Below are 25794 nucleotides of genomic sequence, written 5' to 3'. Positions count from 1 at the left end.
AGGATGAGTTTCAAGTCAACCAGGGTTCTTAACCTTGGATGCACAATAAAGTCAATTGGGAGGCTTTGAATCAATCAAGAGATTCTGAGTGGTTTGTCTGGGACGGGCCCAGGCACCACTATGGGGTTCTACAGCTCCGCAGATGAAAGAGATAAGCAACCAGGATGGAGCCTCACTGAACTCGGGAGAAAAAGAGAGAGAGAGCCCAGCACAGAAGCAGCATCTGAGTAGGGTGACCCTACAGTTTCTCTTCCAAAGGGGACTCTGTGAGAATGACAGGCTTAACAGGCACACAAACCCTTTGGGATTCCAATGCAACAGAACAAGCGGGTCTGTGGATGGGTCAGCATGGCAAAGGAAGAGAGATGTTTGACAACCCTGCTTAGCAGCCACGTCCCACTATCAGCTTTGCCCCAAGAACAGTTGGAAGCCACCGACATGTTTCCAACAAGGACGATGACATGATCGCATCTGGTTTTTGGAAAGATGACTCCCCTGCAGTGTGGAGGTGACAGGCTGGTGGGACAGAGAGGAATCGGCAAATCAGAACAAGAGGCTACTGGTCCAGGGACAGGGAATGGAGCCTGGGCTGAGGTCCTGTCTCTGGGGATGGAGAAGAGCAGGTGGCAGCGTATCGTGCTGGGTGAGAGCAGGCTCGAGAGCCAGACCAAGTTCAAGTTCAGACTCAGCTTTGTATTAGTTGCATGACCTGGCGAAGTCAGCTAACTTCTCTGTAGGATGAGCACAGAAAAGGGATCTTTCTCATGGGTGACGTTTCAATGAGTTCATGCATATAAATCACTTAGAACAGTGCCTGGCAAAGGAGAGGCATTATATAAATGTTAGCTATAAATACTAGCCAGGAACTGACAATGGAGAGAACAGGCGGGTAGGGCAAGTCTAGGAACACAGAAGAAGCAGCCCCAAGAAGGGACCATTGCTCAGCAGGATTCTGGAAAATCACAGCTGAAGGGTGGAGAAGAACAAAGACAGAAAGTTGCATGAGGAAGGGCTGAGGTGCAGAATTACGGAGCAGAGCCTGGACGGCAAAGCCAGGATTGAAAGCAAAATCGGGTCCAAGATTCTGAGTCAAGCACTTACATAATATGCCAGGGACTGTGTTAAGCTTTTTGCATACATTACCTTATTTAATACTCACAACTTGTTGAATACAACAGGAAGTAGGCACATTACCATCCTCATCTTGAAAATGTAGAAACAGGGGCACAGCCAGAGTAAGTCACTTATCCACAGTCACATGGCTAGTATGTAGCAAAGCTGAGCTTTGAACCCAGGCAGGCCGGCTCCAGAGTTCACACTCCTTTTTTTTTTTTTTTTTTAAGATTTATTTATTTATTTAAGAGAGAGAGGGCATGAGCAGGAGGAACAGAGGGAGAGGAAGAGAGAATCTCAAGCCGACTCCCTGCTGAGCACGGAGACTGAGGAGAGTTCAACCCCAGGGCCCTGAGATCATGACCTGAGCCAAAACCAAGGGTCGGACGCTTAACCGACGGAGCCACCCAGGAGCCCCAGAGTCCACACTCTTAACATGCAAGACACAAACCTGAGCCTGAACGTTTCACTCTGCCCTCACTCCCAAACTACCACTAAAAATGCACTCCCCCCAAAAATGTTTAAAAATAGAAGAATCCATTTCAGCCCAGAAATCAGGGGAAGGTGCTGAGTAAATGCCAAAAACTCTCCAAATGTTTTTCACTATCTGGAAACGGTGAGACTTGAACTGGCCTCATTCTCCCAAATTAGAATAGCAAGGCCTGATGATGAGGGTTGCTGACCAAACACAGGAAGCCAAGGTGAGTCCTGGAAGGTGTCTATGCAAGCCCCTGGCAGCAGAGGCACCTGATAATTATGCAGAGTGATAAATGACCCCCCCCCAAAGCCTTCAGGTGAGGTATGGGACTGCCAGAGCCCCGGCCCATCCCACTGGACTTGGAGAGTGCTAGAACATAAGAGACCAGTACCGGCAGCTGCTTCCCTAGGAGGCAGGGTCCAGAGACAGAGCGAGAAAGGGATGCCCTAGCCAATTTAAAGCTCCACCCAGCCACCAGGGTCAAGGGACCTCCGCATACTTTTAAGGCTCTCCGCCTTCGACTGCTGTTCCTCAAAGAAGCCTCAATTGACCAAATCCACATTTTCTCTTCTCCCTTTAGAAGGAGGGTGGGAGAGACCTTCCACGGACAGTTCCCACCTACAAACGTAGAGGTTTTAACTGGTGGTGCACAGCATGAACCCAGTCCCAAAAATGTGCTTAAAATACACGGCAGTTGTCATTCTCAGGTTATCTGTCAACATCTAAATTTAGGAGATTCAGACTTCTCTTGAAAAAAATGAAAAAATCTGGACTTTTGGTCTTTTAAAAAGCAGGAATTAAAAAAAACAAAACAAAACTGGAGCCGGGTAGAGGCTTCTCCTTCCAGACGGGGTGCACACACACCAGATGGACACTCGCTGTTATCACACATTCGATTCATTTACTTATCTGCCAGCCCCCGCCACCGCTGGCTTTGAAGTTGGAAATCCTGATAAATGGAATGGAATGCGTCCTTCCAAAGTCGTGTGGGCCACAAACAAAACACAGAGGAGAAAGGAAAGAGAGGTTCTACTGGATAATTCTATTTGTAGAGACTTCAAAAGAAGGCACACTGTTTTCCACAGCACCCGCACCATTTTGCATCCCACCAACAGTGTGTGAGACCTCCTATTTCTCCACATCTTTGCCAACACGTGTTGTCTTTTGGGTTTGTTTTGATAACAGCGATCCTGACAGGTGTGAGGTGGCATCTCATTGTGGGTTTGATTCACATTTCCTGACCATGAGTGATGCTGAGCACTTTTTTTTCATGTACCTGTTGGCCATTTGTAGGTATTCTCTGGAGAAATGTCTATTCAGGTCCTTAGCCCACTTGGAGGGTCCTCAAAAAATAAAAAATAGATCCACCATATGATCCAGCAGTCCCACTTCTGGGTATTTATCCAAAAGAAATGAAATCAGGATCTCGAAGGGGTATCTGCACACTATGTTCACTACAGCATTATTCACAATAGCCAAGACGTGGAAGCAGCCTAAATGTCCGTCAACAGATGGTTGAATAAAGACAATGTGGTATATACATACAATGGAATATTATTCAGGCTTTCAAAAAGAAGGAAATACTGCCATGTGGGGCATGGATGAACTGCGAGGATGTGATGTCAATGAACCAAGCCAGACACGGAAAGACAAACACTGCCTAATTCCACTCAGATGAGATGTCTAAAACAAACTCACAGAATCAAAGACTGGAATGGTGTCTGCCAGACGCTGGCGAGAGGGGGGAAAGGAGGAGTTACCAATCGATGGGCATCAAGTTGCAGTTAAACAATATGAGTAAACTCTAGCTGCACAATATTGTGCCTGTGGTCAACAGTATTGTATTGTGTTTTTTTTTTTTTAAGATTTTATTTATTCATGAGAGACAGAGAGAGAGAGAGAGAGAGAGAGGCAGAGGGAGAAGCAGGGAGCCCTATGCGGACTCGATCCCAGGACTCTGGGATCATGACCTGAGCTGAAGGCAGACGCTTAACCATCTGAGCCACCCAGGCGCCCCTGTATTGTGTTCTTAAAAGTGTGTTGGGGGGGGGGTGCCTGCGTGGCGCAGTCGGCTGAGCGTCTGACTCCTGGTTTCAGCTCAGGTCATGATCTCAGGGTCATGAGATCAAGCCCTGTGTCGGGCTCTGCGCTCAGTGCAGGGTCTGCTTGGGATTCTCTCTCCCTCCCTCTCCCTCTGCGCCTCTCCTCCCCGCCCCTCCCCCGCTCATGCGCTCTTCCTCTCTGTAAATAAATAAATAATAAAATCTTTTATTTAAGTATGTTAAGAGGGTAGATCTTATGTTAAGTGTTCTTTCTGAAATATAATGAAGTGAAATAAAATAAAGTAAAATGACAATAAATAGTTCAATGGGGGGGGGGAAAAAGCCAGCAAACTACTGCTGGCCTGGGTCCTGGTCTTATGGAAGGGGTTGGAGGTGGGGGAAGTAGACAGGGACCCAGAAGGGCTTCTGGTTCCAGGGAAATGTTTGCTGTGTGGTAATTCATCAAGATGGTCACTTTTCATGCCCCATAAACAGTTTTCAAAAACCACGTGACCCCTGCAGACTAAAACCAGCACCCTTAATTCCAAATTCTAAATCCCTAAAGAAAGAATCTGATCGGTCCAGCTTGGGATAGATGTCCACATGCATGTGGCCCCCCAAACAGGGCCAAGGCCGTAGCATCCCCAAGCTTCGGGGGGTGCCTTCTCTGGAAAGGCCGTTTTCAGAGAAGAGGGTTGTTTGCTTCAGTGAGATTTGTCCAGGTGGACAGGGCTGCAGTTATGAGGTACCTGGAGGTACTGAATAAGAACATGGCTCTGGGGGCAAGGCTGCCTGGGTTCAAATCCTGGCTCTACCACTCACTAGTCTTGTGACCTGGGGCAAGTCACTTAGTCTCTGAGTGCCCCAGTTTCCTCATCTGTAAAATAGGGATGATAGCAATGGGATTTCTAGAGTGTGAGGAAGAATAAAGAGTTATTCTATGCGAAGTGCTTAAAACAGAATTATACCTATGAATGCTGGCCTTTGGATGTTACTACATTTTAAAAAATACTGTATCGAGGTAGCACCTGGCTGGCTCAGTCAGAAGAGCATGCGACTCTCGATCCCAGGAACGTGAGTTCGAGCCTCATGTTGGGTGTAGAGATTACAAAAAAAAAAAAGAAAAAGAAAATTTTAAAAAGAAACTTTAAAAAAATAAAAATACTGCATTTAGAAATCCTAGAATTCCAGGCCACTGGAGGTAGGGGGAGCCATTGGGAATACTAAAAGTTAAGAGACAGTAGGAGACTAGAAATGAGGTCTTTTGACTCCGGGACCTGTGCCTTTCACATCCCTGCGGGCTGCCTCTCTCCAGGGTCATCTGCCTTTTGATTTCTCTGCCTCCCCCAAGCCCGTAGGCTCCACGGGCTAAATCTCTGGGAAATTGCCTTTATCAGGCTCTGAGGCTGGTCTGCCCCCAACTAGGAGAAGCCAAAATAATTCATAAGATGGGACATCTGCACCTCATTCAAATCACGGCAGCCCTGCCCTTTTCTGCACAGAAGAAACAGCTCATTTCTGTTCTAGGGACGCCACGCATCAGGGATTTGCTTCTTCCTCCACAGCATGAAGCTCTGTGTCTTTATGAGAGTGAGACACAAGGGGTTATTGAGAAGCAATTCTTTCTGCCCTCTCCACACTGCTTCTGCAGGCACTCAGCCAACGGGAGCCCAGGGATCGCGGGGCACTCGCTCCACGGGGGTTGGAAGAAGCGCATTTTATCACACCGCCATTGTTGTGTTAGACTCTCCCTCCAACCAGCCCATGGGAGGTGTCTACATATTTCCATTTCGTGGCAGGCAAGATGGATGCATGCCGTGCCAAAAACAAGCCTGGACTTTTGAAATTTGCTCCCTAAACGTGAAAGGACCATCCGTGGTTAGAATATTAGCAAGTATCCGGTGTCAGGTGTGGCACGAAGCCCTTAACGTGGATTAACTCATCTGATCTTCATTTTATCCTCTTTTTACAGATGAGAAAACTGAGGCAGAAGTCAGGTCACTGGCCCAAGATGATCCAGACAGTGAGTGAGTGGCAGATGCGGTATGCAAACACAGCCACTCGGGTTTCAGAGCCACAACATGGTACTGCCTTACACTGGTTTCCAAACTCAGCGACCCAATTACCTGAAGGACTTTAAAATACCTATTTCCAGGCTCTTGTCTGTACTTTTTCAGGTGAAGTCTGGTTTTAGCAGGCTCCCCAAATAATCCTTAAGCAGTCAACCTATCTATATTCCACAAAGCACCATTTAGAAATTGTAGTGGTGGTGTGTGGTTTTGATCTGTCAAACCTCTCTGCTTCCTTTTTTTTTTTTTTTTTTTTGTAGCAATGCCTCATTTTCCCTTTGAAAGCCATCCCACCCACAGTGTCTACTGTGTTTACTCTGGGAGGGAACACTGTAAAGACCCAACCAAGGGCTACTTAGGTAACATGAACTTGACCAAATAATCTTTCTTCTTCCGGAATGTGAATTTAAAACCAAAGCAACACAAGGACCAAAATCAGATACAGCTGGTCTGATCATTCCGGTTTTCTTCCAATTCTCTAAAGTGCATCACAGCTTTCCCAATAAATTCCTTTCTAACTCGAGTTAACCAAAGGGGGCTTCCTTTGCACGCAACCAAACACCACCAGTGAAAGAACCACCAATGTGGTAGAAACCCACATCTAGCACATCATCCATGACAACTGATCTCTGCTCCACTGAGATGGGGAGTTAATATCCTTACACAGCAACCCGTTGGTTTGGGCTGCTCTTCTTTAGCCCAAACGGATGGTCCCCAGTTCTGATTCTTTCCTTTGAAGCTAGAGATAAAAAAAAAAAAAAATCTATACAAAAGCTCTTCGGATATTTAATGACAGCCTAGCCTCGGAGCTAGACAGGCCAACCCTCAGAGCACCTCCAAGCACCCCCGTAAGGTGTTCTTTTGGCATTTGGTAACACACACTCTGATTACTGAGCACTTGTGTTGTGAAGGCAGAAGTTAGAGACTGCAATGTTACATAACATAAATAGAATGTATCTTCAGCAGAAGGATGCGCTTTCAGATTGAGAGAGGTAAGAGATCAGACAGACTGCCTGCCTGTCCTATTTAGACCAAATTACACATGACATTACTTATCCTTGAGAGATACAACAGGTCTTCTTTGGTCCAGGTGATGGTGAGATCTTACCATGATGCCAAGAGGGATGCTGAACCCTAACTGTTGCTTCGCCTCCTGGAAGGAGCTAGATAGGCTCGGAGCATCATCAGAGCTGAACTGTGGGGTGTCCCCTGTTGGTGTTACATGAGACTGAACAACCCAGGCTCTGAGAAGAGTTCAGTACACAGTTGTGTGGCTTTATCTGAGCCAAGAAGCCCAGCCAATGCCATAGGAAGAGGTGGGCCTTCTCTCTGAAAACAGGCATGTTTTACTGCCCCAAATGCAGAGGCAGGAAATGAGTAGGGCTGGGACTACCCTCCTTCTCTGGGGCCAGAGAATTGGCCAAGGCTTCTCAGGGGCCAGCATCTTACCAGGGGCATCTGAAGATTCTCATTCAAGGATAAGCAGGCTCCCAGCTGGTGGAAGACCTTAGGTTTAACCACACCCAGAAGCAACTGCAATTGCTTACAGTTCTACTCAAGCTATCGCTCACATTTGATTTTAACTGAATTAAGTGGGAAGCCAGAGTCCATGCTGGAGGTGAAGTGGCACCAAAAACAAGCAAGACCGGAGAAACCAGTTAAAGAATACCCCAAAGTGATCTCCCAAGCTCTGCAGGCAACAGTGTGGAATAAGACAGTGAGCAGAACTGACAAGTGGCCACTAAAATATGTTGAGAAGATGTGGCCTTTTGTTTTTACATGTGTGTGTATTTTTATGTTTTCTGATATATCACACCATACGCAATGCTTTGTTGTCTGCTTTTTTCACCAATATTTCATGACTATATTTCCGTGTCAATAACATTTTAATTACTGTGGCTCTTTACTGAAGTGTCATTTGCCTATAATAAGGAACAGTTCTGTGAATTTTGAAAAATGTGTACACCTGTATAGGCATCATCCCAATCATGATATAGAACATTTCCAGGTTTTGGCAGGCTGCCCAGATACTGTGACACTTTAATCACTGTGCAGCACCCAGATATGGGTGTGCTTTTCTTACAGAAACCCTAACTGGCAGTCATTTAGGTAGTTTCGAAATTTTTGTTAGTATGAATACTGATGCATTGACTATTACTTTAGCCGAGTAAATTTGCATATCCTTAAATAATTCCTCAGCAAAAAAATTTCTAGAATTGTAATTCTTAAGTCAAAAAGGATTAGGTTTGGTAATTATTAGGTCCAGGAAGTCATTAAGGCTTTTGATAAATATTGGTAATTTTCCCTGGAGAAGGATTACACTGATTTACACACTCACCAGTAAAATATTAGAGTACCTTTTCCCTCCTCTTCCTCCCGCGTATGCTTTTTGCTTGAATCCTATTTCTTTTGATAGTATTACTAAGACCATGTTTTACATTTATGTGTGTTTTTGCAGTATATCTTTGCCCATTTTATTTTTAAGCTATGTTTTAAGTTTCTCCTACACATTGACGAGAATTATACATTGTTTATCCAATCTGATAGTCTTCAACTTTTAGTGGAGAATTTCAATCCATTTACATTTGTTAGATAACTGATATTATCTGCTGTCACTTCTACCATCTTAATGTATACTTTCCAGAATTCATGATTCCTTGCTGGCTTACTTTTATCTTGGTTCCTGTATTTTGTTATATTGACCAAAACTTTGTTATTTTAATTTCCAGACTGTTTCTTTCACATTAAAAAAGTATATTTGAGCCAATGTCTATACCAAGAATTAAATAGCATTAAGTATCTTATTTAACATACGTTAATCTAGACTACTACTAGTCTACTTTTTTTAATTGAAGTATGGTTGACACACAGTGTACAGTTTTATTTTTTATGCCAACTTTATTTGGTTATGCTGGTAATTGTGATCAAGCTAGCTTATAATAACAAGGTGTGGTGGCTACTGATTTTGTCAGCCCATCAAAGCTTCCCACCCCCTCTTCTTGTAACAGACACTGCTCTCTGAGCCACAGGGATGTCATATGAACCAGGCCTGCTAAACTATAAGAGTTCATTCTCCCAACAACAAGGGGCCAACCAATCAGAACCCTTCCCTGATTATGAATGCAGAAATAAAGCCCACTTCCTCCACTGGGGTTTCCATTCTCCCATGGGGTCCACTATCACCAAGCTGACAGACCTATTTATAGACGTGTCCTGTCTACCGTAGGGGCAAAGGAGGCAAGGACAAACCAGTTGGGGTCCCAGCCCGAAACAGATGACATACTCAATTTAAGAGAGTTTAAGGGAGGCTTTGTAAAAGGACCACTTGTAAAGATACAGGCATGGTGCTGGGAAGCCAGAGGGGATAGTGCAGTAACTGGGGATAGGTAACAGCCAAGGGACAAGGGCAAAGAGTAGCTCCTGGAACCCAAGGAGAGAACCGTGTAGAGAAAACTGTCTTTAGAGGAGCAGCAACCCTCGGTCAAAGGGTAGAGCCAAGACGACCCCATGATAAATACCCAGCCCACAATCTCCTATTGGTCCCTCTGGCTGGGCCCAACCAGAAGCAGGGGGTAAAGGGAACCCCAACTGACACAGTCCTACAGGTCTGTCTCTCAGGGAGAAAACAGAGTGGATTCAGAAGGGCAAACACAACAGCTAACACAGATGATGAGGGCCAATGTGGCAGAATGCAAAATGGCCACAAACTCTCCACCCCTGAATGCGTCTTTGTAGTAGGACTTTGTAGTTCCTCCTATCAAGAGGTGAGGCCTTTTTCTCCACCCCTGAATCTGGTCTTAGCCATAACCAGTGTGACACAAATAAAGCCTTGAAAAACACCTATGGTTTGGGGATTTCCCTCTCTGGCTGTGCTTGGAACCCTAGGCCAGTGTGTGGATGTACCAAGGCCAGCCTGCTAGAGGAAAAGAGACCTCATGGAAGAGAAACAAAGTGCCTAAGCCAACAAGCTGCCAACTGGTGGTCATGTTAGTGAAGCTATCCTAGGTGATCCAGCACCAGCCAACTAACTGGCTGACCAAGAACTTGACAGAGCCCAGCAAAGATCAGCCGAATACACCCACATCAGAAGAATCACCCAAGTAGCCCAGAGAATCATGAGAAAAAATAAATGATTGTTGCCTCAAGCTACTAAATTTTGGGATACTTTGTTACCCAGCAAAGCTAATTGATACAGCTGATAATGAGAACGCACCTTGCAAGTATCACAGCCTCAGTTCTGGTATCTGAGGCCCTTGTCCCTGAAGCTTATTCCATTCCCAATGTCCTTCCCATGAGCCAATCTGTCTTCCTATTGCTAATTTGAGTTGGATTTCTCTCACTTTCAATTAAAAAAAATTGTGAAGTTTTACTTTTTCTCTGTAATCTGATACAGTTTAAAATGCACAGAAATCCTTCATTCCTCTTAAGTTTAAGACCATTTACCCACGAAGCCTATAATTTTGGGAGAAGAAAAGTTTCTTGGGCAATGTTCTCATTTCTTTTTTGGTTACTCGCCTATTCTGGTTTCCAATTTCTTCTTGAGACAAAATTGGCAAGTTAGAATTTCCTAGAAAATCATCCATTTCAACCAGATTTTCAAACACATTTTTATACATATTCATACATTATATATATAATATATACGTATTCTTTTTAATATATACATTCTTTTTAAATCTTCTATTTTCCTTTTATTAAATCTTTAACATTTAGCTCATAATTTATCATTTTTAATGTATTTCTTCACAAAGTAAGACTGGATTTAAAAGCACAAAAAGAGGGGTGCCTGGCTGGCTCAGTCGGAAGAGTATGTGACTCCTGATCTCAGGGTCATGAGTTCAAGCCCCACAAAGGTGTAGGGATTACCAAAAAAAAAAAAAAAAAAAACTTTTATTAAAAATTAAAAAATAAAATAAAAACACAAAAGGATATGCTCAACATCAGTGTGCATCATCTTTAACTGCCCTGACCCAGTGATGTAATTGGGAGGACACAGGGCATAAAATGGGTTTTATTCTGCATCTTGACTATAAACAGTAAGAAATCATTGCTAAAACCATAAAATGTTGAAGAAAGTGTCTTTAGACAAAGCAGCTAAGGAATCCTTTTGTAACTTCTGTCCTGCCTGGCACAGAGTCCTTGCTCAACAAAAATTAGCTATTATCATTGGCTGTTATTCCTTGGCAGGTCACAAGGTAACCTGCATCCCTTCTTGAGTAGGAGAGACTCATCCAGGGATTAATAATAATTCAGAAACCATTTGCTGAGTGCCTTTTTTTTGTGCCAGACACTATTCTGGATGTGGCTCAAGCAGTCTCTCATTGAATATTCACCAAAAAAAAAAAAAAAGAACTATGATTTAGGTATTATTCTCCTCATTTTAAAGAGATGAACTAAGGATCACAGAACTTAAGTTATTTTCCCAAGATCACTGGAGGAGTAAGTAAATGAGAGCAATGGAATTTGACACCAAGGTTGTCTGGATCCAAAGTCCAGGCTCTTTTCTCAGACTTGGAGGTTTTTTGTCAAGTCATGGAAATGGAGACAGCAATTACGTCACAAAGGCAGGCTCAGGGTGGAGGACTGTAGAGAATTATGAGTATATTCAAGATTCTGGGATAGAGAGAGCAATCGTCAGGCCCTTAGCTACTTGTATCAAGGGCTTCCTGTGTTGTGGGCACTGTGCTAAGCACTTTCACACAATGGCTTCCTAATCCATTTGCTGTTGATGCTGTTGTGTTTGTTGTTAACCCTTTTTCATTTTAAGGATTTTTTAAAAAAATTATTACAACAAACCTATGTGGTTGGTACTAATATCCTAGTTTACAGAGAAGGAAACTCAGACACAGAGAAGGAAAATGATACATCCAAGGTCCCCCTAATGAGTAACTTGCTGAGACAGGACCTGACCTCAGATATGTCTGACTGTGGAGTTCACAGTCCTAACCACCATTGTCTTTGGACATGATCAAGAAATTGCCTAGCCTCCCATTTGTAGCTGGAGATGGCTAAATCATACAGGAATGTGGGGCAGGGAAATAATGAGATGTGTCCTCTTGTGAGGTTGGCTATGACTCTCTGAGCCACACTAACATCTGTGGATCTTTTATGAAGTCCTGTGTGATGGTCCCCAGGAATTCTGTTCTACCACTCAGGTTAAGAGGATCTCAGTAGATTGACCAGAGATTCTCCCCTGACAACCCCCATGAAGAGTGGAGTCTATTTCATTCCCACCTGAATCTGGGCTTGGTCATTAGACTACTTTGTCCAGCGGGACATTATCAAACATGGTATGTGCTGGGACATGCTCTCTTGCTCCTCTCGGAGCCCTGAAACCACCATGTGAACAAGCCAGAGCGAGCCAGCTGGAGGATGACAGGTGATATGGAGGAGAACCAAGGGGCCCAGGCTGATAAGGGTCTCACTGCCTGTCATGCGAGTGGGGCCATCCTCGATCATCCTGCAGACACAGGTGAGAACCCCTTAAATTTGGTGCCCAGGGCAAGTACCCCGCTTGACCCACCCTAGTTCTGGCCCCAAGAGACAAGTCCCCTTTTCTTATTCTGAGACGATCTCTCGGGAGGCTGGGTATGTGGTTAGTATTCTAAGTGCATTCATAGAATGTCATATGTAATGCTTATGGTGGTACCAGAGTCTTGGTCTCTCTACAAGGTCCAAGAGAGCACAATTGAGAGTTTCCAACCAGAGGAGACCAAGACCATGCCTGCAGATGACCAGAAGTTAACAGCCAGGAACTCTGCCATATTTTGAGGTCCTCCACTGGCTGATGCCTATATATATATATTGTCTATTCCCATTTGCATGGAATGGTTGGGTCAGTGATTGAAGTCACTGGGACAGAGCCTGGTTCATCAAGTTTCCTCAGGTAGCCTGATATGCTGTAATGTGGACCTTTCTGTAGAAGAACACCGACTACACAAAGTTCTACTAATGTCCAGAATATTCCCTGGGCTTAGAATAGCAGAGGGGGAGAGGATGGAGCCTAGCACATTCCCTTTGCACAGATGGAGACTGTGCTTGCCTGTTCCATGAGCTCGCAGCACACCAGTTCCTCCAAGGTCACACAGGAGGAGGGCATCCCTCCAGGACTGCAGGAGTCTCCCCAGCAGCCAAAAGAGAGCCTGGCCAGGTTGGTAAGCAGGTGTGGCCAGATCTTTAATCATGTCTCCAGCCATGGACAGGAAAAGGTCAATGAAATGAGTCAAGCCAGTTGAGGAGTCTGGACCAGTTCATCATCCTTGGTGCCAGCTGACCTTCTTGGAACTGTGTCCAGAGATAGAATCATTCCAAGTCGGCTGCCAAATCCTATGCATGCTGCCTGCAGGGAGTACTGCCCGCCCTTCCCCACCCCCGAAACAATGAATGGCTGGGCTTCTCCATTCATAGAGACAGGGGTCTCCTACCACTTACGGAGCCTACACACTCCTTGGAAGGCCTGCCAAGTGGCAGGCAGAGGGCCCGTTAATTCTTCAGACTTACGTGGTAGCCATCTGTCCTAGCCGCCTGCCTGGCATATATTCACCGTTATTCATTATCATTGCCATCACCATCCTCACATATATAGCTCTTGCCATGAACCAGACGCTTTTACAGATATGTATACACTGGACATTCTTAACAAGGTTATAAGATGGGGACTATGATTTTATCCATTTTTCAGCAGAGGGATCTAGGGACAAAGAGATTTAAGTATTTTGTTTTGCCCAAGGTCACACATATCTGAGCCTAGGAATGCTGGCTCCATCCATAGTCTATGGTTTTAACCAGTACACTTCTGCTTCTCCAGTTCTCCAAGGGACCATGGCTCCCCGACTCCGAAATCACGGGGTGGCCACACGGGGCTTTCTTGCTGCGGGTAGGCACCTAACCACACCTGGCCAATCAGCATAACCATCCTCTGTGTCTGAAGCCAGTCTGCCCTCGGGCTTTTCAGCTTCAGGGACCAAAAGTTTCCCTTTTCACATAAACCAGTTTGAGTGGAGTTTGTCTCAGGCAACAGAAAAAGCCAACAAATATAGACCAGATGTCAGAAACGCCAGCCTCTTGGCTGCAGTGTGAGACTCAAGCCTCAGGCTGCAGGAAGCTTCAGAGCTCCATAATGGAGCCAGGCTGCCATCCCAAACTTCCCTGCCTGTTTTCCTGGGGACGAGAGAAGGAACTGCACTAAAAGTGCCAGGAAGTGTGAGCTCAGAGAACATGGCGAACAGTCCCATCTTCACCTCTGCAGACAAGTCTAGAAGGGCTTTCGTGGTTCTGGGCTACTTGGGGTCCTTAAACCCAAGTACCAGGTTCCAAGCAAAGGAACTGCCCTACAAGCTCCAGAATGTTCGTGTTGCTGCGGTGACTGTTCTGCCCCTGATGTGTAGCGAAGTGGCAGATGACCACGTACAGAAGGCTGACAACAGTCTGCAAATGCAATGACAGAAGGCAGTCACCACTCACTTCTGGCAAGCTGTCCGCTGTCAGGTCCAAGTGGGTAAGGACAGGGCCAGGAATGAAGACCATGCCAATGGGGAAAATTCTAGGAAGGTGAACCAAAGCAGGAACAAAATAAGAGAACTAGGGGTGACAGATGCACATGGGGTCCACTGAACGCAGCTCATCACTGGGCCAAGGGAGGAGTGCGCACGGTGGAAAGTCCTACCAGGGCACTTTCAGCAATGTGTTAAAGAATACCCCAAATGATGAGACTTTACTAAGAGGAGCTTCTTATCTCACAGATGCAGTCTGGGCATAAGAGAACTCACAGCTGGCTGAGCAGCTCACCAGTGTCATCAATGACCCAGGTTCCTTTGACTCTTCCAATCTGTGATGCTCAGGATGCAAGTACATCTCCCTCATTAACCCAAAAGTGCTGCCACAACCCCATCCATTTTATCCTCACACAAAAACACCCAACAGGAAAAAGGAAGGGATGTCTGCTCTTATCAAAAAGGAAAGTCTTTCCTGGAAGCTCTCCCCAGACTTCCCCCAAGGTCCCACTGAGCAGGACTGGGTCACATGATCATTCACTAACTACAGGTTAGTGATGCAAGTATCAGGCATTTCCAGCTTGTAGCATGAGAGGCAGCCTCTGCCAGAAAGAAGAGAGTGAGGGCTAGGAATGGCTGTTGAGTAGATGATCAACAATGTACTCCAAGCTTTGGACAAACTTAAACCAAGGCTTTTGCCATATCCTTATAGAGCCCATGGGGTCATTCACTCAATAGTTTCCTTAAGTCAACTTATCTTTTGTTTAACCTAAAGACCTTTATTTAGGTAGGAAATTCTCTATCCCTACCATAAATTCAAAACCACTACTAGATACATTTTTCCAATCTATATTAAAATAAGTTCATACTGATTAAAATAAAACTTATTTGCCTGTTTTACCCAGAAGGATCCCCCTGCCCCACCAATAGTAGCCAGTCTTTAGGATGCATGGTAGCAGGATAAACCCATTTCCCTCCTACTTCTTGGGCCCTGGTATCAAGAATTCCCTAACAAAGAGCTATAAACTACATCCTAAGGTACCATTCTAACTATCTTTTTAGAGTAGCAGGAACAATTTAGCAGCTCACCACCACTCTCCATGCCCCAGCCGTAAAGATGAAGGCATTTGGCAAAACCATAGTAGGGTAACTAGTTGGTTTCGTATACCATCATACTCCACTCCCAAAATGTTTTGTTTTGTCCTTCCTGTTAAAATGAAAAATGTCTCAGAGGCTGTAGGGACCACCCCATGTCTCAGAATAAGAACAGCCCACCTTTTTTTTTTTTTTTTTTTTTTTTTTTTTTGGGTCTAAGCGCAGCCATAGTTACCCAAAAGGACACACTGACTATGGGTGGATAAAGGGGACCAGTGCCCGTTACTTACATCAGAGGCTGGGCCTTTGTCGGCGCCTGGGCAGGAGAAGGTGACAAACTCATGGCACCGCTTGTGCACCACAAAACAGCAGACTGCAAAAGAGAAAACAAGGGAAGGAGGGAGGGAGGGAGGAAAGAAGGGAAGTGGAGAGGAGGAAGAGAGGGAAAAGAGATCATTAAACCTGGACTTCGCAACAAGAAAGATGAACATCTTTTACAGCAAGATGTACAATGGCTCAGCTTCCCCACCTTGCCCTTTATTGAAACCAAACTGCTACTGCACCCGGCAAATCAGTTAAACTTCTAAAGGTAACTGGGGTTCAAAAGACCACAAATACTCAAAATTACACCACCCTCCAGAAGATCCCTTCAGTTGTCAGGTCTTGCGCTGGTTTTGAAACACAACGTGGTTTCTTAGATCGGGCACCACATGAAGTAGTCGGCTTGGGTTTAGGTCCAGAATGAACAAGGAGCACATATATTTAAACACTAGAATCACACGCAGAGACACGTGCATAATAAAAAGGGCCACATAGAAAAACAGAGCGAGCAGGCATGGCAGACCCGTGCCCCCATCTCACCCAAGAGCAATGCCAACTGAGTGCAAGAGTGGAGGAAAAACCTGCAGTGTTTCCTTTGTTACTCTAGTAGTTTGCAACCGAATACACACATACATGTATTTGAACTCCAATGAGTTAAAGGCACCTATGATATGGCTCCCCCATCTGGGGATTCTATTGCTTGGGGGAAGGGGTGGTCAGAGACTGTATTAAATCTAACTTTTATAAACTCTAAACGGTGGGCTCCTGGAGGACATGTACCACGCTGTAGGAACCGGCTCAGAATCTTTCCAAAGAGCATTCTCAGCTAATGAAAACAGGCCAGGAAAGTTCGTGACTATCCCTAGCGAGACAAGGGACCTGGGCAACAATCAGCGGCTGCTAACATCACAAGAAGACTTCCTCTGCCTACCGATGAAAGTACCAGGAAGTACTCCACCACCTACGAGGTACTCTTGCTAAAATAATCAAACCTGAATCAGTTCAAGCCTTTTGATCCAACTACCAGTTTACAGAAAATACAAGTGACAGAGGCATATGTTAAATGACATCACAGGGAAGCAATGAGAAAAAAAGAATTTTTTTTTAATACACAGCAATGCTCCCTCCTCTGCTGACCCTCTCCCTCGCACACATCTACTGCAAGACAAGTAGATCTGCACAAGCCCCCCACTTCCATAGGACCTGTTTTTATAGTCCCAGAGGCTGGGGAGTACGTATGCTCACACTCTCTCTCTCAAATAAATAAAATCTTTAAAAAAAATAACTCAGGGGGCACTTAGGTGGCTTGGTTGGTTGGTTGAGCATCTGACTCTTGATCTCAGCTCAGGTCTTGATCTCAGGGTCATGAATGAGGTTAAGCCCTACATTGGGCTCTACACTGGACATGGAGCCTACTTAAAAAAAAAAAAATTCAGTATGCAGGAAGGAGAAAGGGAGGGTTATAGATGGAATAAAAATTAATCATGACTGATTATTACTTGAACCCGAGTGATGGACACATGAGGATTCATTATACTAAGCCATCTACCTTAATAGATGTTTGATATTTTTCGCAATACAAAATTTTTAAATTCCCATGGTTGGGAACCAAGAAGATGTCCAAAGAGGCCAATTTCTTTCTCCTTTGCTTACTCCATTTTCTGTTTTAGTAGCTACTGCATTTTAGAAGTTATATATGCTTTGTATAAAGACATTTGTGTCAAATCATGTACACACGTGTGTGTGTGTGTGTCCCCTCTGTGCCTATATGTTTATGAACCTTGAGAGAAATTTATGAATAGTGGTCAACAAAAGCCAGTGATGGTTATCTCTGGGCAGTAGGATTGCCCATCATGTGAACCAGACCAATGACATCTGGACAAATCCACCATGAGGATGACTCTGTGACCTGAAGTCTTCTTGAGCACCATCCCCAGCCTCATTCTTTCTTGTCTAACCACACCCTCAAATACATCATTGGAACATAATGTCCTTGATGTGCTCTGGAGATATGACTATGACACACAACTATCCTTGAGCATCTCTCCCAGGTGTATACCAACACGTATTCCCCAGCCTCTGGGGTTATAAAAGCAGATCCTATGGAAGGCGGGGGGTGGGGTGGGGTGGAGATCTACTTGTCCTGCAGCCACTCAAGACCTGCTTCTGTCCCTAAGTCCCCTTACTAAATCATTTCTTATCAAGCTGGACTTGGCCTTTTTCTTTGGTCCTTCCACCCCTTCAGCCTTTGGAGGTCATTTTGCACATAGCTCCCTTTCACAGAACACCCGTTATTTTCACTTTCAACCTTATGTTTTTCTACATTGTTCAAAATGTTTTCAATGAGTATATACTAGTTATATAATCAGGTGAAATAAGCCTACCTCCATTTTGAAACAAAATCAAGAGTCAAAGAAAAACACAGGTCAGGGGATGAAAAATATTACTGCCCAAACTGGAAACTCAGTGGTTGGGCTGACAACCGAATGGGCATGGCTAAAGAGGAACTTGGCAAACTGGAAGTCTAAATTGAGCGAATATCCCAGAATTCCATAAAAAGGGTGAGAAGGAATCAAAGAAATGATGCAAAACCTGTATGACAGATCCAAAAATGTTAATACCCATCTAAAAGGACGTTCAAGAGAAAATGGTAAAGGTCTAATCAAAGAAAACAGAAAAAGAAAATTCCCCGAAGATTAAGAAAAGAAATAAATTATCAAGCATCCATTGGTATGGAGGAAGAAAAGACTGAAGGGTGAGGGTATCCGAGATCATTCCAACATGTCCAGCAGGCGCAGGTAGAGGACAGAGATAAGATTACCAACAACAGAACAAAAATAATTTTGACATCAGATTTCTCACCTGCAGTTCTGAATTCTAGAATATGATAGAGCAGTAGCTTCAAAGGCATAGGAAAAGTCATTTCAACCTAAAACCTCATATAAAGCCAAACTGGTATCCCAGAGGGGGTCCAAAATAAAGGCATTTCCAGAATACAAGGACTTAGAAAATTTACTTCCCACAAAAAAAGTACTAGAGTTTATACACTCCACAAAACAATAACCAAAACAAATTAATGAAAAGAGGCAGAAGCAATAGTGGTGAGAGAAAGAACAAAAAACAGAGGGAGGGGCGCCCAGCTGGCTCAGTCAGTGGAGTGTGCGACTCTAGATCTCTGGGTTGTGAGTTTGAGCCTCACCCTGGGTGTAGAGATTACTTCAAAAATTAAAAATCTTGGGGTTAAGGAAAACCTAAAAAAAAATAATAAAAAAAAATAAATAAAAATGTTAAAAAAAAATCTTGGGGCGCCTGAGTGGCTCAGTCATTAGGCATCTGCCTTCCACTCAGGTCATGATCCCAGGGTCCTGGGATGGAGCCCTGCATCAGGCTCCCCGCTCTGCGGGAAGCCTGCTTCTCCCTCTCCCACTCCCTTTGCTTGTGTTCCCTCTCTCACTGTGTCTCTGTCAAATAAACAAATAAAGTCTTTTTTAAAAAAATTAAAAATCTTAACACACACGCATACACACACGTGCATGCATGTGCACGTGCGCGCGCGCGCACACACACACACACACACACAAAGAGGGAGAGGAAAGGGGGAAGAATCTAAGTCATAAGAAATGGAGGTGGGAGAATGGCCATAACATGGAGATGTGCTAAGGTTCTTGTCTCATTCCTCAAAAGGTTACAGATATTGAGAAACCCCATGTAAGACATTGTACGTGTGAATATGTGTGTTAACAATTAAGAACAAAAGGGCGCCTAAGTGGCTCAAACACTTAAGCGTCTGACTCTTGATTTCAGCTCAGGTGATGATCTCAGGGTTGTGGGATCAAGACCCACGTGAGGCTCTCCACTCAGTGGGGACCCTGCTCGAGATTCTCTCTCCTTCTCCCACTGCCCCTCCTCTCCCATTTACACTCTCTCTCTAAAAAAAAAAAAAAAAAATACAAGAATGGAAATATTATGCACACTACTAAAAGAAAAAACTGGACAAAGAAAACTCAATCCAACTATACTTCAAAAGGCCCTCCCATATGCCCCAATTTCATATAAATATTATTCTTTTTTTTTACTTGTCTACGTCATGACTTGCTCTTTAAATTATTTAATCCATCTGTAATTTCTTGCCACCTGATGTGCATGGGAATCTACTTTGCCATTTTTTTCCTAATAGGTGATCAATTGTCCCAGTATGTTTTATTGAATAACCCATCCCTTCCCCACTGATTTCAAATGCCAACTTTATTATATGCTAAATAATTATATACACTAGGGTCTGTCTTTGGGCCTTCTGTTCTGTTTCACTGCTCTGTCTTGGAGTACAGCAATATGGGTTTTAATTATAGTCGCTTTAGAATATGTTATATCTTGGCAGGGCAAGTCCTCTCTCATTATCCTTACTTTCAACATTTTCTTGGCAATCACCGCATGTTTATTCTTCCAAGTGAACTTTAGAATCAGTTTACCAGGCTTTTAAAAATACCAATGGAATTCTTATTGGAATTGCATTTAGTCAACCCCCCCACCCCCGCCGTCAAAGAAACACTCACCGGAACTTTGACTGAAATTGTCTCAAACTTAGAATTCCATACAGCTGCCACTTTTACGAGTCTTTCTATAAGGAATAGGGTGTCCCCTTATTAAACTCTGACTTCATGTCTCCCAGTGAAGTCTTCGATTTCTCTACACATTTCTCATTTAGTACTAGGGGAGTTTTTATGTGATTGTGATTTGGACACTTTTTCCATTCTGTTTTCCAACTGGTGATGGATTACAAAGAGGGAAGCAATATATTTATTTTGTAGGCACTTTTTTTTAACTCCTAATAGTTTTTGGTGGGTTTTCAGTTGCAGAAATTGTGTTTTCCAGGTAGAGAATCACATTTGCTCCATTGACAATATTTTTCCTTTACCCTCTCTGATAGATATGCCTCTTTTCTTTCCTTATCTTTTTCCCCCTTCTCATATTTCCATCTCTATAACTTTCAGAACACTGTGGAACAAAAGGGATGAAAACAGTCCATTCCAAGCTGCTAAACTCTCTTCTCAAACTAACTCTTGGAATTGATATTTGCCTTGGGAACTGTCCGTAGGATTCTCCACAATGTGTGTTCATGGCGTGTGCTCATCTGAGACGATGAAATGCCCCTTCTCATTCCTTCTTCACATTGTATTGTTAGGTAGTCTCTCTCTTTATTTTTTCCAGAGGTTTGTCTCCTTCATTGTCAATTTTTTTTATTTTTTTTTTAAGTAGGCTTCACACCCAGCGTGGAGCCCAACGCAGGGCTTGTACTCATGACCCTGAGATCAAAACCTGAGCTGAGATCAAGAATCAGAAGCTTAACTGACTGAGCCACCCAAGCATCCCCTTTTCCATCATTAAAGACATGGATATATTTCTCAGTTTGACTGCATTTTTTCCCCTACATTATTCATTGTTACTTGTACTTTTATTTGTCCTGCTTAGTTTAATTGTACTACTTATTCATATTTGTACTTGTATTACTTGCTGGTTAGCAGTATGAATTCAGGAGTCAATGGACAGGTTTGGATCCTGCATCATTTACAAACTGTAATACTTGGGTACATTATCTTTTCTCCCTGTGCTTCAGTTTCTTCTCTGGAAAATGACGGTGATAACAACAACAACCATATCATAGGGGAGTTGTCGGAATTAAATGAGTTAATCCACTCCCAGAACTGTGCCTAGCATATGATGAGTATTCAACAAATGTCTGCTGCTTGTACTTACTGTTCTTTCTCAAGCTGCTTGAATGAGCTGCTCAGTTAATTTATTCTCATTCTTCTTCATTAAAAATTAAAGATTTTAGGGGTGCTTGGGTGGCTCAGTCGGTTAAGCGTCTGCCTTCGGCTCAGGTCATGATCAAGGGTCCTGGGATCAAGTCCTGCATCGGGCTCTTTGCTTAGCGGGGAGCCTGCTTCTCCCTCTGCCTCTCCCCCTCTCCCCAGCTTGTGCTCTCTCTCACTCACTCTCACTCTCTCAGATGAATAAATAAAATCTTTAAAAATTTTTTTAATTAAATATTTTAAAGCTAAAAACCTCCCTTTCAAGTACAGCTTTGGTGGCATCCTGTGTCTAATACCGACTTGCCATTTTTAAGTTTTAAATAGCCAGCCCTACTACTTTTCTTTATAGTGTTTTAATTAGTTAGTCTATTATGGTTCTAATTTCTTCTTCAACCCAGAACTCTTTAGACAAGTTGTTCCCCACCACCACCATTTATAAGTCATCTCACTAGTCTTTTCTTCAAAACATCTAAAATATCCGTCAAGATCTTCATCATCCTTAGTCTCTTTGAGGGGGAGGGGGGCTCCTCTCTACTTTCCTAGCATCTGCTCCAATTCCAGTACATAAGTGATATTTAGTAAACCAGTACTTTGTGAACGAATGAACAAAAGAATGAATTTTCAGCCACAGAAAAAGAAGAAAGCCCAATCAACCTTATGGTGCATGTACCTCCTGGCTGGCCTTCCAAAGACCACCACCACGGACAGGGGCAGTGGTACCAGCCACTGTCAAGGTCTCTTGAACGCAGCCATCCAGTTAACCATGAAAAAAATAATCTATCCTGAGCAAGGTAGAATCAATATGCCAGGTGACTTGACTATACCCTATGGAGCATACTCTATGGAGAAGCTGGGACCATACAAGAAAGTTGGTGAGCTTCTGGTGCAGGAACTTCTTATACCCAATGTGTTTCTGAAAGTTGTGCAAATCAAACTTCCCATTAACTAAAACACTATAAAGAAAAGTAGTAGGGCTGGCTATTTAAAGAAACAAACTAAATCCTTTTGTGATACAAATAAACACCCCCTCATTTCTGTTTGGCAAATTCAGGATAAAACCAATTTTGCTTAAATAAGAGACAACACTTACTGAGCTGCTGAAACTCGCACCAGGTCCTACTTTCAAACAGGTACCTGGTAAGAGCCAAGAATTCCTCGATGCTTCATATTTATTCAACAGCTCTTTGCTCTGCAGAAGTAAAAAGCCTGCAGCCTACAGCCCTCAGAAGCCAGTCAGTAGCCATGCTTTATTGGGACCACACAACAGAGCCTCCAACTCAAATGCCTAGGGGACAGGTGAGCAATGAAAATGTCTGAGAATTCATGCATGACTTGTCTAAAAGGGGAAACTGCCACTCAGCTCCAGCAGAGGATGAGATAAAGCTCCAGCTCTGTCCACCTCCACCCCTCCCTTATTCCATGTAAGGTCGTGAAGGTTCCCGGTCAGCTTTGTAGGTGGAAGAATGCCTTCCACCAACCCTCATCAAAGATGTCCACATCCTAATCCCTGGAACTTGGGAATGTCACCTTGCATGGGAAAATGGACTTTACAGATGGGATTAAATTAAGGATCTTGAGATGGAAAATTATTCTGGATTATACTGGTGGGACCAATGTAACCACAAGGGTCCTTACCAGATGGGGGCAGGAGGGTCAGAGGAGGAGATGTGACAACACAAGCAGAGTTTGGAGTGATGATGCCTCTGCTGGAAAGGAACACAAGCCAAGGAGTGTGGGTGGCCTCCAGCAGCTAGAGAAGGCAAGGAACAGATTGTCCCCTGGGGCATCCAGAAGGAATGCAGCCCTGCCCACACCTTGATTTTAGCCCCATAAGACCCCTTTTCAGACTTCTGACCTCCAGAACAATAAGATTATAAATTCGTGTCGTAATAAGCTACCATGTTTGCAGTAACTTGCTATAGCAGCCACAGGAAAATAGTATCCCAGCTAATGGTTGATCCCAGAAGCAGAAGACCGTAGTCAAAGGCCCAGGAGACCTCTCCGGAGCATCTGCCCCAAGAACGCCTTGGGATCCCAACTCTGTCTCACACTGCACCCCACCCCCAAATTCCCGATTCTAACCACTATAATTTATTCACTGCCTCCAAGGAGGGCTGAGCCATCAGTCATCACCATTTTATTTCTTCTCTTTGGATCTGAGTCTCCCCTTCTCCCTTGTTCCCGCTAGAGTCTACAGTGGAAAACTGAGACCCCTAGAAGCAGTCTTTGTCCCTGCATCCGTATCCACCTGTGCCAGAAATTCCAGCACTGGTTGCAGGTATCTGTGTTGGGAGAAGAAAGAAAAGGGCCCTTGGGTCTTTCCTCAACTCTCATCTGTCTCAGGAGGCCCCCAAAGAGCCAGCTATCGAGGGAGAAAATCCTGTCTTCTGCCAAGAGTTCCAGGCCAGGCCCGTGGGACCCGCTGGACCTGAGTGTGAACCCTCATTTCCCACCTAGAAGCTGAAGCTCTTCACTACGCCTCTCGGAGCCTCTATCTGTCTTCTCCAAAATGGGAATAATAACGGCACCTACTCTCAGAAGGCTGTTGCAAGGCACAAATGAGGCCACACACACAATGTGTGGGGTGGAAAGGGGCATTTGCGTTGGAGCCACCAGCGTGCAAATCTTGCTTTGCTAAGGCTGGAGAGGATCCCTTTTTGCTACCGGGGCAAAGCCAGTTCACAGGCATGGAACTCTGCCTATTGTCGAAGATGAGGCGGGGCTGCCCCAGAGGCTGTCCCGAACCGTCTCCACGATAAAAGGCACCGTTTCCAACCGACACCTAGCTTCCTGGCTTTCAGAAGACTGACCCAACGTGGCCATGCCACTTGAGTCCACAGAGGGCTGTCACACCCATGCTGTCACCTGAGCCGTGTCACGGCCCTGTGAGGAAGATGTGCTGACCTGCATTGTGTCGACAGGGCTGCCGATGCTCAGAGAGAAATGACGTGCCCGAGGGCGTCCAGCTAGTACGTGGCGGCGCCTGTGTTTGAAACCAGGTCTGTCTTCCTCTGGAGCCCACACACCACTTACACGGTGTCGCTGCATTTGCGTGTGTCATCTCTCTCACTGTTCCAGAAGAAATCCGCCCCCACTTTCCTCACCCCCGCCATCCAGTCAGTTGCTAAATCCTACTGCATCTTCCTTCGCAACATCTTTTGTGCCATATCCTCCTGTATGTTCCCCGCTGATGCCACCCTAACTGCCCCCAGCGACTCAGATGGGCAATCCTGCTGCCAAGCCTTAAGTGGGCTCCCCAGAAACGGATGAGTCCGCCTTGATAGCTCATCCCTATGCGCCAAAGGTTTCCACAGCCATAAAGAAGACGAGGTTACCCGTGTCACACGATCACTATGAAATCTAAATGAGACATCATGTATAAGTGCACAGAAGCGGGGTGGCTCAGTCGGTTAAGCGTCTGCCTTCGGCTCAGGGCATGATCCCAGGGTCCTGGGATCGAGCCCCGCATCGGGCTTGCTGCTCGGCGGGGAGTCTGCTTCTCCTTCTGACCCTCCCCACTCTTGTGCTCGCTCGCTCTCTCAAAGAAATAAAATCTTTTAAAAAAAATGCACAGAAGCAGGGCACAAAGTAAGCTCTCAATGAAGGTTAATTTACTTCCTTCCAGGTTAAAGGGGTTCGCCAGACAAGCTCTGCAGCCAAGCTGCCTGGATGCTACACCAGAGCCATATTTATTAGCTCTGTGACCTTGAATAAGTCCATTGACCTTGCTCTGTCTCCGTTCCCTAGCCCATAAAATAGAAATTTTAACTACTTTCCTCACAGAGTTGTTAGGAGGATTGAATGAAGGAATCTTAGCGTAGTGTATGGGCACAGCAAGTGCCAAATAGATGCTAAGTACTGTCAGTAAGATTCCTACCCGCAAACCCTCCACCCCATGCAGCCTATACCATCTTGGAATAATTCAGGCTCTGAAAACTCACTTTTTATATTATTTCCCTGCTCTGACACATTCCCTGGCTGCCCGTTGCCTAGAGCGGCACTGTCCAACATGGCAGCCACTAGCTGCATGGGGTTATGCCAATTTAAATTAATTAGGGAAAATTTCAAATTGAGTTCCTCATTCACACTAACCACATTGCAAGTGCTCAAGAGTCCCATGTGGCAAGCAACTACCATACTGGACACGCACCGTTGAAAGTCATATTGGACGGCACTGGCCAAAGAATAAAGTTCAAATACTGTAGCCTGGCCTCCGTGCACAGTATGACCACAGTATAACTTTACTCTTCTGACTCCACTGCCCCACACCCCTGCCGAGGCTGGATGACTCTCCCTTTCTATAATGTATTTTACTCATTCCCTACGGTGCGAATTTGTTCCACAAACATATCCGTGCCAGAAGCCCCTTGCATG

General features: G+C 44.6%; 1 protein-coding gene across 4 annotated transcripts in view; it reads right to left on the bottom strand.

Moving 5' to 3' along the window:
- Positions 1 to 25794, bottom strand: part of PRKCB (protein kinase C beta) — a 318066-nt gene that overhangs the window by 170528 nt on the left and 121744 nt on the right. For 3 of the 4 annotated variants that reach the window (XR_003205040.2, XM_025855449.2, XM_025855448.2), the window contains exon 3: positions 15580 to 15662. Coding sequence is in view for 2 of the 4 variants with exons in the window: in XM_025855449.2 (XP_025711234.1) it covers positions 15580 to 15662 (83 nt within the window). In the remaining 2 variants the exon portion in view is untranslated. Of the gene's footprint in view, positions 1 to 1143; positions 1163 to 15579; positions 15663 to 25794 lie in introns of those variants that run through there. The other variant, XM_073888001.1, reaches the window with a different exon arrangement.

This window comes from Callorhinus ursinus, unplaced genomic scaffold, assembly GCF_003265705.2.
Source record: "Callorhinus ursinus isolate GAN/ISIS: 27379988/994484 unplaced genomic scaffold, GSC_fseal_2.0 scaffold85, whole genome shotgun sequence".
NCBI classification, from domain to species: Eukaryota; Metazoa; Chordata; class Mammalia; order Carnivora; family Otariidae; genus Callorhinus; species Callorhinus ursinus.
The sequence above is the reverse complement of the archived record's forward strand: the minus strand, read 5'-3'. Positions and strand labels throughout refer to the sequence as shown.